Below are 13199 nucleotides of genomic sequence, written 5' to 3'. Positions count from 1 at the left end.
CCTCTTTCGCCAACTCGGCTTCTGATATCAACACTGCAGTGAAAACGTCCCTTCTACACATGCCCATTATCTCCGCTGGCACCATTTTCTCCACTAGTCGCCTTCGGAGGCTGCAATATGGCGTGCTTGCCCACCGGGTTAAGATACCATCTTTTATCAGATACTAGTCAGTTCACAGCGTTTTGTAAAGGGAAAGCAGCAAATACTCACGTCAGGTCCGACTTCTCTCTGTCATCAGTTTCCTCCACGGTGAAACCATTGTTAAGCCAGGCAAAAGGCAGGTCCGAGCACAGGCTGGTCCAGTCTATATCCTCGTACCGTTTTCTTCTCAACAAAGAGAAATAGTGGAGTCGAGAACCACCGTGCAAGGACACCAGGCTCCCGTCCTTCGTACCATTTTTATAAGTGCTCACACAAGGAGAATTCCATGCCGTCTTCTCCAGCCAAGCCAAACAGTGATTCTTCCAAGCCGCTGCGAGGCCAGGCTTAAGGCAGAAGGAACTATAGTTTTCTTGTTGGAGCTTCTTAATCAGGTCTCCAATGTAGCTGGTGATGATTTCTACCGACCCAACCAAACTTCCGTGGCCGATCGGACTTGCGGGACCCAAGTACACGAAATAGTTGGGCATATCCTCTGCGAGGACGGACAGGTAGCTTTCTGGACTCTTGTCCCATTTGTCCTGAAGGTTGACACCGTTACGACCGATAATCGGGTATCGAGGGGAGAAGCTGATGTCAAAGCCCGTGGCGCAAATGATGGTGTCTACGGTGACTTCTTCACCGGAAGATGCAGAGCGGAGGCCAGTGGGAGTGAACCTGTCGATTTCGCCCCAGATCACTTCGCATTTGTCAGAGCAAAGAGCTTCTAGATACCCATTGCCCGGAGTAGGACGACGGCATCTGTTGGAAAGCTAGGTCAGCATACCATTCTCCAAAGAAGCAAGCCAATGTTGTAAGACGCACCCTACAGCAAAGTCGGGCAAGAGGAGCTTTGCTAGCTCCGGCTTCTGCGACAACTTGTCCACCATTGCCTTGGTGGAAAACTTTTGTGCATTCTTTTGGTCCTCTGTGTCCTTGATGTAAAGACGGAAGCGTGAATTCAGCTCCATCTCAACCTCTTTGCGATATGCAAGGTACGCTTCAGGATTGTCTGCCCAATGCTTCTTTTGTTCTTCGCTGAAAATCACATTGGATCCGCCAGGTCCAGCGAATTTGGAAGCAAAGCCAGCGGTGATCCAGGTTGGACTGCGGATGAAAACGTAAACCTTCTTGGCCTTGTCGATGATGGACGGAAGAATCTGGATGCCACTGCTGCCATTCCCGATCAACGCCACGGTTTGATCAATCAGATCCGCCTTCGGGTCCCAAGCCGCTGAATGATACATTTTGCCTTCGAATTCGAGTCTCCCAGGGATGGAGGGCCACCTCCAGTCATTAACATAGCCACACGCATTTACAAAGATATCGCATTCTTCGACAAACGTCTCTCCAGCCTCGGTATCAGCCTCCGTTCGGCTGGATACCACAAGATCTCGTCCGTCAGTACGACGAACAGTAACGTGCCATCTTTGTCGATCTGGCTGCCACATTGCTCCAACAATCTTGTGCGAAGTCTTAATGTGTTGGCGCAACTCGAACTGGTCTGCAACTCTCTCTAGATAGTTACGAATCTCCCCGGAGCCGGCATAATATGAGCTGAAATAAGGATAGGGGGCCCATGAGAACTGATAGTTGTGAATGGGGATATCACAGGCGCATCTATTGGGGTGTCATAAAGGTTAGTAGCTTGTTTCGTCGAGAACTGTGATCGGAACGCTTTTCACGCACCCCGGATACCTGTTTTCAAACCATGTGCCTCCGACAGATGAGTTCTTTTCGTAGATCGTCAAGTCCACCGCTTGGATTGACCCAGACTGCACTTCGTGGGCAAAACACAGGCCGCTGATGCCTGCTCCTGCGACAATCACTTTCAATTTGCGTGGCTTGCCCATAGGGACTTGCGACAAAGCATACGCTAGATCATGGTAGTGGTAAGCTTTTGTTGGCCCTGTTGAATCTGTACCTCTCTCCTTGACTACTTGCTGCCAGTGTTTCGTCGCCTCGGCAGCCATTGTACTGGTCGGCTTGTTTGCAGTGCTCGGGTGGTTCTAGATAGGATAAGAAAGGAAGTGTGCACAAAGATGTCTTCTCGATTCCCTCTTCCTAAGCCTGTCGTGTGGCTTCTGGTTAACGTAGATATAAGCACTATATGTGCAACCTTTACTCCACTTTTAATCAACTTGTGCTTTCGTATCTCAATCTGACAATGCTGAAGCACGGGTTACGAAGCTTCGCCGAAATTGATGACCGCTCCACGGAAGCACCGATTCGACGATCATGCCACCGTGGGCTCGAACGGGGAGTGGCATAAGGCAGAGGTCTAACCCAACTGTCCACCACATCATAGATTCAGACGGACCGATTAGACAGTGATACGTCTAACTGCTAGTGATTAAAGGGACATCTCGGAAGCGGGCCGGACTTTCCGGAAATGGAATTTCTGAGGTGAGATCGTCATATTGATAGACATGGCCTGAGTTATCGGCGGATGAAGTGACCTTCAGTCTTATGGGCCGGGTACCATCCATTAATCGGATATGGATCTGCAATGGCAATTAACAGCGGCATTTCAACGATGAGAAGCGCTCTGATGTTTCGTCCTAATCCAGAAGGCACAGCTGTACATAGTGTTGTCAGTGCAAACTTGAGTTAAGATGGATGAACGCTAGCCATACTTGCCTAATTGTGTTGACCGTTCTGACCATGGAGTGCATGTTCCATCTAGCTAGCTAGACGAGGCGGTCGGTTCGGCTTAGTCCTCCACGGTCTCCATACCCTGTGCCATCAAGAATGATGCCAGAGGTGACGTGTCAAAAGAAACCAATGCAGATCCATACTGTTCATTTCCCCCACTGCTCGGCAACCCATCTATGTCTGCATCTAGCGCTGGGAGCGTAGCATTTTCGAACGACAACGTAAATTCTGGAGAGTATTCGTCTAAGGCGTCACTGTGGGAGTTTTCATATCTCTGACAAACTGACTGAGACGGAAGATATTTGCCTGACGGTTCAACAGCAAGTCCCTGGTCCATCAATCTCAAGTTGCGGTCGACAAAGCGCTTGTCGAGGTCGCGAAAGTCGACTGGAGGGATTGCAGGGTCGTTATGATGTAGACTATCTTTATGAAGAGCTCGGAGATTTTGAAGCTGGAACGATTGTCAGTTATCATTGAAAGGGCCAGGGAGGATTCGTGACAAACCATAGAGGCTGCTATAGGCCATTTGCTTGCTAGCTCGCTTAGCAAAGTCATGCTGAAGTCGGCAAGCTCTGCAAAGTCGTCCACAACGTCCGATACTCCAGAAGCAATATGGAGACAGTGTGTGACACCAGCCATAAAAGCACAATACGCTATCATCACATTCGATCCACGATGTCCTGCATGAAAGGAATCCCGCAGTAGGGTCGTCAGGGCGACCGCATGCTCGCGCAACATTTGATTTGTTCGTCGCAGAAAGCTCTCTGGAACCCGTTCCTTCAGAGAATGAGCTCGGCGCAATAAAAGGAGCGGATGATAGAGCAGGATATTGCACAAGTGAAAGATGGCGCGTGACAAAATTAGCTGTCCTGCCATCCGGGGATCCATCACTCCGTCGACGCTTGAGTGTCTCAAGGACATAGCTGCAAACGATTCGTCGAGACTAAAGACAGACTCGAACACCATTAGGCTGGAGCTGATGGCTGAGAATGTAGATGATGAATCCCAGGGTGGTAGGTTCGAGCCGCAGCTACATTCGTGCAGGCTATAGTTGGCACACTGACCCAGAGTGGATGATATCAAGACCAACACTGCAAAGGGGCTGAGATGAGACGCCTCGAGAGTTGAAATTAGTTTGAGCTGGTCTAGGGCATATTCCTTTTCCAGCAACTCTCCATGAAGCAGATCGTAGCCATCCCTAGGAAGACGAACTTTACAATCGTCATCGGAGATGGCCGATGGTCGTGTTCTTTTGCAAGTAATGAACTTGTCCAAGACGTAGGCCGACCAAAAGATGCGCCTTTGTTCCTCTTGCTCGGCGGGGTCGAGTCTGGGATCTGGCTCGAGCATCAATCGGAGCTCTTGGCTAATTCGAACGGCAAGTGCAATCTTGACAGACGCGCGATAGTTCTGGCCGTCTATTCCCATCAGTGTCGTATCAGCAAGGTATCTTTCGTACACGTCCAAAGGGTTTGCGCCCTTACCGGCAATATCTATCAGACAATGAAGGAGCACGGCTTGTACCACTTTGGGATTTTCTTCAACATCTTGATTCATCCAGCGATTCACCATCTGAGTCCAAGAACGTCTGCTGTAGCTGCGGATGAGTTCATCCTGTTTGTCTTGGGGGAATGAATTGCCCGAAAATCTCAAGGCCGATGCTATGAGGACCAGGAGCAGATATTGTGGTATCACACCATGTTCCCACCGTTGACGAAACCTCTGCTCGTCGAACAGTGACAGTGGATGATTGTGGCAATGGATGAAGTACTGGTTAATTGCTGTTTGTACAACAGATAGAGGTATTTGAATTTCGGTTGAACTGTAGACACGTCAGGGAATCTCGGCACAGGAATTGCCAGAAAATGCCACTTTTATGTACCTATCACTGCTCGGAGGGCTTATAACTTCCAGAGACGGAAGCAGAGGCCATGCATCCGAGCTGGATCCTAGCGAAGCAGGGGTGGTGATATGATGCTGTCGCCCTCCATTCGACCTGTAGATTAGGTGAGTGCCGCATTCTAGAATGAGCTTGCAACTCACGTCGTCTTTTGTTGGAGACCCTGAGTGACTTCGGCCAGTTTGGCTTCGAGGGACAAGAGTCTTTTGGAGAGATGAGTCTAACCAGGCGTCGATCAGGTCTGCTTCTCTTTTATGGCCTCGTTCACTGGATACCTACGCTCGATGTTTGGCCAGTAGCTTTGGTCAACTCGTTGGAATACGTGCACTCTTCTGAGAGCCGCAGACAAAACGCACAGGTTGGGCGCTGACCCGAGCAGCGAACTTTGCGACGTCTGTACAGGAGTTGAGTTTGGGGCATTGGCAACTTGAATAATATGATCACCCACCTGCAGTTCAGACAAGCTTGTCTGACCCGCCTAATCGGACGGTAGTCGACAGTGTTAGAGGCAGGACTGGTCATCATTCTGGATAATAGCGAGCTTCGGTAGGTCTTAAGCAGGGGAGCCGTGTCACTGCTCAGACACGTATTAAAGAAACAGACATTAAACATTGCCAGGTCGATAAGCTTGTTGATATTTGGTTAGCGAGAATTGCTTGAGGAGCATGGCAATAATTACGCCCGACCCAGTTAAGTCTGTGGCCTACCTCAGGGCTTCTGTCCTAGCTGGAGGCAATATCTCGGGGCTTCGGGGCCATATGTTGTCCTTTTTCCGGGGCGGTCGATTCGCCAACCTGGAGCCGAGGGTGCTTGCTTTGAACCCCACAGGCTCTCGTTACGCCCGAAAAGGGGAGGCGAGGGGGAAGGGCGGAGGAAGGGGGAGGGGAAAGGGGAAAGGGGTGAGGGGGTGTGGAGGACGTCATATGGAGGATTCGCTGATTCGCTTACTGACGAGCCTTTGGGAGGACAACCCAGGGTTGCCAGTAGCACTTGTTGCAGTTAGAGGTGAGATGTTTGGGTTGGCCCTCGTCCAGTTTGAGAAACCCAAAAAGACTATTTACATTCAACTTCCTATGTCTCTTCAGGGGAAAACTATCTCGCGCTCTCTTTGGTAAATTCTCGTCTTATTGCTATTTATTGCGGTGGCGCCACTGTCACAGGAGCCTAAGCTGTGCTAAAGCACTGAACCATACGCAGTATCTTCCGTGGTCTGGAACTTCGGGATGGACTCATTTTCATCAAGCACTCAGGGCCTCTGTACTGCTGGACTACAAAATCGGCTAGGAGCAACACAGGTAGAAGCCGAGATGTCTACCGTGGGAGGCTAGCCGAAGGCGAAGTAAATGCCGACCTCAGAGTGCCACGTCGAGGCACGCATGAGCTAGCCACTATAACCCAGGGTAGGATTGTCACTGTATGTACCCCGGATCTCTCATGGCCTCTAACTCCACGTTTAATGCAGGAGCAGCAACAAACTAAACCCCAGTTCTAATCGCATCGTACAATGTCGTTCCGGAACGCATCGCGGTCCGCATTCCGAAGCCAGCGTCTTATTGGTAGACCTATGTGTTGTTAGAGCCGAAACAATGATGAAGAGATCGGGATGCATGGCATGGGGGTCACGGATACTCTTCTCCAAGCACACCATCTACACACGCTGCCGTGCAGAGGTGCTTCTTTCGTCCTGAAGATTGTTTGGCCGTTCTTTATCGCGCCCGAGATGTCTGAGCTCAGGAGACACCCGGCTTGCTCGGAGTGTAGAGAGAAAAAGATGCGTTGCGTACCAACCGGTGAGCAGAATGGAATCTGCGAAAGGTATCTCCTGCTGGAACACGGCCGTGATTGTGCCTGGTTGCCCGTCGGCTACTGACGATAGTCACTGAAACAGGTGCGCAAGAATGGGAAAGCAATGTCGCATTCCAGAATCTCGACCTAAGAAACGAAAGCTCCGGAGTATGATACTATCTCTGGATGGACCCAATTGGACGTTGACCTAACTTTGACCTGCAGTGCGAGGAAGAATTGATTTGTTGGAGAACAATTACGCCGAGATAATCTCGCTACTGAAGCAGTCGCGCCATGAACCCTGTGTATCAAAGTCTCAGAATATTCACTCCCCTCCATCAAACGTGGATGAGGCCCTTGTCGAAGTACCACCCGTTGAACAGGAAATGCTCCTCCGTACCTACAGACGCATGTCGAAGAACAACTTCCCTTACGTTCTAATCCCAGAAACTTGGTCATCAGCCTCATTGATCGCAGAGCGCCCCATGCTGGCTCAGGCAATTTTTATCGTGACCTCCTGGGCTTCTCCTGTGCGGCAGGCTTCATTGAAACAACAGTTTGTGAAAGAACTAGGGGACAGATATTTTCTGAAGTCAGAGAGATCATTGGATCTGTTTCAGGCAGTGATTGTTTATTTCGCTTGGTATGGTGCCATGTCCAGAACGAAACTCGAACATCCTACTTATACATCTCCTGACAGGTGCCACTGGTATGCTTCTCCGGTAGTATTTCAGTCTTGTAGGCTGGGTGCGCTTGTTGTGTCGATGGCCGCCGAGCTTGGTATTCCTCAGAAATCTGTGAACCCCACACAGCACGAAATGATTCTGGCTTCGCCTGGTGAGCCGGTCCCCGCAGAACCTGCATCTGCAAGCCAGAATTATCATACCAATTCCTGGAGTTTGGAAGCAAAGAGAGCTTACATTGGGGCATTCGTCATTTCGATCTTGTAAGCAAGCAATGCACCTTCGTGGGGAAAACCAACGAGATTTTCTAACCCTTGCAAAGCTGCCTGTTATGGTATAGAAAGCCCTCAAGGTTGATAAACAAGCAATACCTGGATGAATGTGCTGCGAGCTTGGCGGCAGATTCGCAGTATCCTTCAGACGAAACCCTCGTGCATGTAGTGCGTTCTCTGCAGATTACAGAGCTGACGAGCGACCTATTCGACCACGGCTCAAAGGAGAAGTCATGCGGTTTCAACGACGAACAAGTGCAAGTCTTTGTTAATACACTATCTAGACATCTGGAAGATTCGAAAGCAGCTCTTCCTCCAAGCGTGCAGAGTCTTGGTCAGTGCTCTTCACTTTGCGATCTTGAAGGAGAGAAACTGACTGGTGGTCCCACAATAGGTTACGTCGTCCGCCAGTTCTACATTGGCTGTGCTTATATTCACGAAGTTGGCCTCTACGGCCACATGCAGGGACAGCATCTCTCATTCACCCGCGTGTCCATTATCTACGAATGCTTCTCCTCGGCATCCAGCTATCTTAGCCACGTGCTCGACTTTTCACTCGAGACTATGGCAGATTGGACATGTTTAGATTGGCGCTCGGTCAATTTCACTGTCATGCTCTCTACCAAGTGTTCCATCATTCTCAACTCTAATCCGAGCTGGGCCACAAGCGACACTTCCCGGCGGGCCGCATTGTTAGACAAATATATCGATACGTTGTGTTCTCGTTTGAACGAATTCCAGAGCCTGGCGCCTACAGGTCTCTATAATCACAAAGGGAATCACTTTGCAAAGCTTGTGTCAGACTGGAAGAACGTCAAGGCATACCACCAAAAGTGGCTTCAGGGAGTTTCGCTATCAGGAGAGGCACCCACAGACCCAGAATACAGCCACATATTTACGGAGCTTTTAAAGTCTCCAGGCACAGGATATTGACGTATAGCGGCGGGCGCAGCACCCACAAGATTGTATGTCTAGCGGTCTGTCCCCTTCATCAATTACGGAGTCTTCGCCGTCTGGTGTGAGGTATAGTGTAGGCAGGGCTTCAGAGAGTACTTCCTTGGTCGTGCTCCGTCAAAATAACGTCCATAGGGCCACGGCGCTGCTCCCACAAGCGATGGGGCGTGCATCGTGAAGGCCGATGGAATAGCATGGCTCCACTGCTGCCCTCTAGGCTTGTCATAAAGGGCGAAATGAACTACAAATTTTCGATTTTTATTGCTTCTCATCCTCGATGCCTATGGCGAGTCTTCAACAGAGCTGTCCGCATCTCCTAGTTTTCCAAGCGCCCTGGCCAGATCGGACCGACGGTCCGCGAATCTCTGGTTTTCCGAAAAGGCAAACCGGGCTGTAGTCGAAGACCGCGTTCCTCCAGACCACAACAATGCTTGCCCCTTCACTTATTCGGTTCTTATGCACTTTATCAGATGATCTGAGGATTTCGAACGATCTCTACTGAACGCCTTCTTCGGCTCCAGTATGTTGACCGGACGCCGAACAGTGTGTCTTCCATTGTCGCCCAAACAAAGTATATATAAGCACAGGGAAAAGAATAATACCATTTCTCAAGAGTGTTGTGAATTTGCTCCTCACTGAAAATCATTCCACCATCACTGCCATGGCGGCTGAAAGCTACGATGCGCTTATTGTCGGCGCAGGCTTTGGTGGAATTTATCAGCTTTATAGCCTACTGAAATTGGGCTTGAACGTGAGGTTGATCGATCGTTGCGTCGATGTCGGAGGTGTCTGGCAGTGGAATCGATATCCTGGTGCGATGAGCGACACGCACTCGACCGTATATCGTTATTCCTGGGACAAAGAGGATCTCATGACCTACCCGTTCACAGACAACTATCTGTATAGGGATGAGATCGTGGCGTATCTCTCACACATCGTGGAGCGCCACAATTTGAGAAAACAGATGGAGTTCAACCTGGAAGTCACTTCTGCCGAATTCAATGAAGGCGATGGCACATGGACTGTTTATGCCGGCGGCAAGTCCATCAAGGCACGCTACCTCATTACTGCCCTTGGCCATTTCACCCAAGTCAATTGGCCAAGTATTCCCGGACAAGACGCATATAAAGGGGAGCTCTATCATACCGCTAGATTCCCCGAGCACTACGACTTTAAGGGTAAACGCGTTGGAGTTGTCGGCAACGGATCCACTGGTGTGCAGGTCATCGTCGATATCGCCCAAGATGTGGGTTCCTTGATCTCGTTCCAGAGAACCCCTCAGTACTCGGTCCCAGCCGGAAGACGACCTGTAACAGCCGAGGAGCGGGCAATGATTAATCGGGAGTGGGATGAAATCTGGAAGCAAGTCCAGAGCACCACGACTGCGTGCGAGTTTGTCGAGCCGAAGATCTCTGCTATGGGTGTTTCTACAGAGGAACGGGACAGAATATATCAAGAAGCATGGGATCTAGGGAACAATCTCCGATTCCTCCGTGGAACTTTCAATGACCTGGTTAGCAACAGAGCATCCAATATCACGGCGTGCGAGTTTATCAGGAAGAAGATTGCCGAGACCGTCAAAGATCCTGTCAAAAGGGAGAAATTAACCCCGACAGATATCTGGAATCGCAGGCCGATTTGTGACGCGGGCTATTTCGAACAGTTCAACCGTGACAACGTTGATGTTGTGATGGTCAAGGACAACCCAATTGTGAAGCTCACTCAGACTGGACTAGAGCTAGCAGATGGAACCCGATATGACCTGGATGTGATCATTTTTGCGACTGGATTTGACGCCATTGACGGCAGTTACCGGCAAATCAAATTTACAGGTCGAAATGGTATCACCCTGGACCAACATTGGAAGGATGGACCGACCAGCTACTTTGGAGTGGGGGTATCCGATTTCCCTAACCTGTTCATGGTAAGCGGTCCACAGTCAATCATTTCGAATATACCGCCGGCTCTCGAATCTTACGTGGAATTCATTACTGGTCTTATTGCTACTGCGGAGAAGCGCCGAAATCAAGGCGGCGACATCAAGAAGATTATAGTGGAGGCAGAATCACAAGCAGAGCGCGACTGGAACGAACTATGTGTCAGGTTGGGCAAGGGAAGTCTTTATATGACGTCGAAATCGTCCTTCATTTCAGGAACCAATGTCGAGGGTAAGAAAGGCTCTACCATTTTCTTCATGGGCGGGTACAAGTCATTGAGGGAACGGCTCAGCACTTGTATTCAAGAGGATTACAAAGGCTTTCGTATAGCTGAAGATTAGAGAAGTTTGAAGCATGACTCTGGATACTGGCATCCTGTGCTCTTTCCCACTTCGTCAGTAATCGTACTCGAAAGCGATTTTGCTACTTAGGGCAGCCGTGAAGCATAGCAGGAAAGACGAAGAATGCACTGTAAATTGTCGCTAGCTATTCGGGATGAGTACGCACGGCGGTTTGAAAGAAGTAGATCGGCGGAGACTGTGACTATTCCTTCAATATAGAATGAGGTAGTGATGATAGTCTACGGGTGAGACAGGCCTAACATTTCCTTGATTTCAGGCTTTCGGTTCTTTTTAGAGGTGATCTGGGTGCAATAACCCAGGACATCTGTTTCTCGCTCAGCAAAACGAAGCTTTATGAACTTCCAACCAATGCGGCACCTTCGAGGTACATTCTAGAATGTCTTGGCCGCCTCATCCTGTTCCGAGACTGTTGGATAGATCTTCTCGACATGAACACTTTCGGTGCCGGCAACCTTGTCAGTCTGTAGCTGATCGTCAAGATTTCTGACGACAAGCTCATCCCCAAAAAGTGCACCAATTTCCTCCAGAGTTTTCCCCTTTGTTTCCTTGGCCAGAAATCTCAGTGCAGCGACAACTACAAGGGGGACAACAATAAAGACCAAGTAGTACCTCCAGCCAACGGTCTCGAACGCATACAACGCGCCACTGATGACGTTAACAGACAGACAATATCTCAACAAAGCTGCTTTTCAACTTACGTGGTGAATGGGATGGCAAACAGATACAACCAGGAAAGGCCCCAAGTGACACCCTTGGCTCGGAGATGACTGGGGAACAGCTCGTTACAATATGTGTAGATCTGCCCCTCAACGAAGGTGCCATAAGATAGAAAGTAGAGGAAAAAGAGTGCAATGGCTGCTGAGTTTGCTGCTTTGTTGGAGCTTCCAGCGTATTTCGCAATGATACCTGTGAGGCAGGCAAGAAGCGTGACCTGAAGCAAAGTGCCAATGATAATGGATCTCACTCTTCCCAGATGATCGACAATGAGAGCTCCGATGCAGACGGCCACGAGACCGGAGGAGAGATAGGCGGATGTGATAGACAACTGCGCGGCTGGTCCAAATCCAAGGTTCTTGGTGATTGCGGTGCTATAGTTAATGACCACGAGAATGCCGGCGGACTAAGAGGCGGTCAGCGACCAGCACGTATGTACCAATTGAAGGGATCTTGCCTTACCTGACTGGCCATAAATGTCAGAGCAGCTGTCCAAACTCTGCTTCTATAGCGCTTGGAAGTCAAAAACTCAACCCAAGTGACCTTATGCTGGCGCTCAAAAGCAATTTGAGTCTTCATCTGCTCGAATTCGGCGTTGGCGAACGAGTCCAGCTGCGGATCTCTGCTGCTTCCGTGGAGGCTGCGAATAATTCGTAATGCTTCATCAAGGTGATCAACCATAATAAGCCATCTTGGAGACTCCGGGATCCAGGGAAGAAGAATAAGTGTCAGAATGGACGGGACGGTTGTTAAAGCGTAAGGGATTCGCCATTGGGCACCAGAGGCAGGAAGATAGTAGAAGGCCACCCCGAACCAAGAGGCAACAGAATAGCCAAATGACAGTCCCACGCCAAACATACCTACCATTAGTCCTCGGTGACGAGGTGTGGACAGCTCCGACATGAGCAGAGGCGTTGCGGCAACGAACATCGAGGCTCCAAACCCTGCGAGGAACCTGTTCGGACGTCCACTTAGCGAAGCAAAGAGTAAAGCAAGGATGTCCCTCATACCTAAAGACGAGAAACATTGCAATGTGCACACTCCCCGCGATCAAGCCCCCAGACACAATCGACGTAGCGGACGCAACGGCGAGTGACATCCGACGGCCATATTTGTCCGACACGTAGTCCTGGCAGTGAAGACCAAAGAGGCAACCGGCATAAAAGACCCCGAGAGTGGCTCCAATGAGGCTAGTATTGGTCCCCGTGAGGTTGAGGAAGCCGAAATATTCGAGAAAAGACGGCTGGCCCAGAGTCGTGCTGATAATGCCGTTGGACATCGCCCCAGCGATGGCACCGAAACAGAGTGTCGCAAAGATCAGCCAGTTTCTTGCAGAGATCTTCTCTCTGGGGGTTGCGTTGTTCCTATCAGGGGAAAGCATTTTCGCGTCAAAGCAATTAAACTGATAATAGGGTCGATGTGAAAACGTAACACCGGGCAGAAGTATAGCACATACGACCTTTCCGAGCCTGTCAGTTTGTTGGCATCTCTCCTGCCTCGTGCTCAACGTGGAGATATCAGCCTTAAGATACATCATGGGGAGGCGCATGCAATCAGCTCGCTCTCTATAATCAGATTCACATTGTATACGCACGGGCTCCATCCAGTGACTATTCCGAGAATGGCCCGGCGTATGAACGGTCCGCTCATTGCGGGCGCACGACAAGAAGACTTCCGTTTCCGAAAGTATCAAGAGAGAGATCCGGAGTGTGGCTGTCAAAGGGATGTTCTGTTCGCTCCTGAGATAATCTCCTTCTTGGGAAGGGGGGAGACATTCTACGCACCTGCTACGTGCCTAG

At 50.0% G+C, this 13199-nt stretch overlaps 5 protein-coding genes across 5 annotated transcripts; 2 read left to right on the top strand and 3 right to left on the bottom strand.

Moving 5' to 3' along the window:
• Nucleotides 1-206: 206 nt before the first annotated feature.
• Nucleotides 207-2111, bottom strand: Z520_11472 (uncharacterized protein; the record flags this gene model as incomplete). Its single annotated transcript, XM_016781961.1, has 3 exons — nt 207-900; nt 964-1758; nt 1828-2111. The coding sequence occupies 3 exons, from the start codon at nt 2109-2111 to the stop codon at nt 207-209; spliced, it is 1773 nt and encodes a 590-aa protein (XP_016626932.1).
• Nucleotides 2112-2851: 740 nt separating this feature from the next.
• Nucleotides 2852-5218, bottom strand: Z520_11471 (uncharacterized protein; the record flags this gene model as incomplete). The annotated part of the gene is made up of 6 exons (XM_016781960.1): nt 2852-3244; nt 3298-4615; nt 4676-4789; nt 4837-4913; nt 4973-5087; nt 5142-5218. 6 exons carry the CDS (start codon nt 5216-5218, stop codon nt 2852-2854), a joined length of 2094 nt encoding a protein of 697 aa, XP_016626931.1.
• A 1373-nt stretch (nt 5219-6591) lies between these two features.
• Z520_11470 (uncharacterized protein) lies at nt 6592-8366 on the top strand (the record flags this gene model as incomplete). Its single annotated transcript, XM_016781959.1, has 4 exons — nt 6592-6646; nt 6704-7424; nt 7484-7761; nt 7828-8366. 4 exons carry the CDS (start codon nt 6592-6594, stop codon nt 8364-8366), a joined length of 1593 nt encoding a protein of 530 aa, XP_016626930.1.
• A 682-nt stretch (nt 8367-9048) lies between these two features.
• Z520_11469 (uncharacterized protein) lies at nt 9049-10665 on the top strand (the record flags this gene model as incomplete). The annotated part of the gene is made up of 1 exon (XM_016781958.1): nt 9049-10665. One exon carries the CDS (start codon nt 9049-9051, stop codon nt 10663-10665), a length of 1617 nt encoding a protein of 538 aa, XP_016626929.1.
• Nucleotides 10666-11057: 392 nt separating this feature from the next.
• Z520_11468 (uncharacterized protein) lies at nt 11058-12781 on the bottom strand (the record flags this gene model as incomplete). Its single annotated transcript, XM_016781957.1, has 4 exons — nt 11058-11331; nt 11385-11806; nt 11863-12355; nt 12411-12781. 4 exons carry the CDS (start codon nt 12779-12781, stop codon nt 11058-11060), a joined length of 1560 nt encoding a protein of 519 aa, XP_016626928.1.
• Between the last annotated feature and the right edge of the window lie 418 nt (nt 12782-13199).

Source organism: Fonsecaea multimorphosa (genome assembly GCF_000836435.1).
Source record: "Fonsecaea multimorphosa CBS 102226 unplaced genomic scaffold supercont1.39, whole genome shotgun sequence".
Lineage (NCBI taxonomy): Eukaryota > Fungi > Ascomycota > Eurotiomycetes > Chaetothyriales > Herpotrichiellaceae > Fonsecaea > Fonsecaea multimorphosa.
Note: the sequence above shows the minus strand (reverse complement) of the source record. Positions and strands in the feature narration are given on the sequence as shown.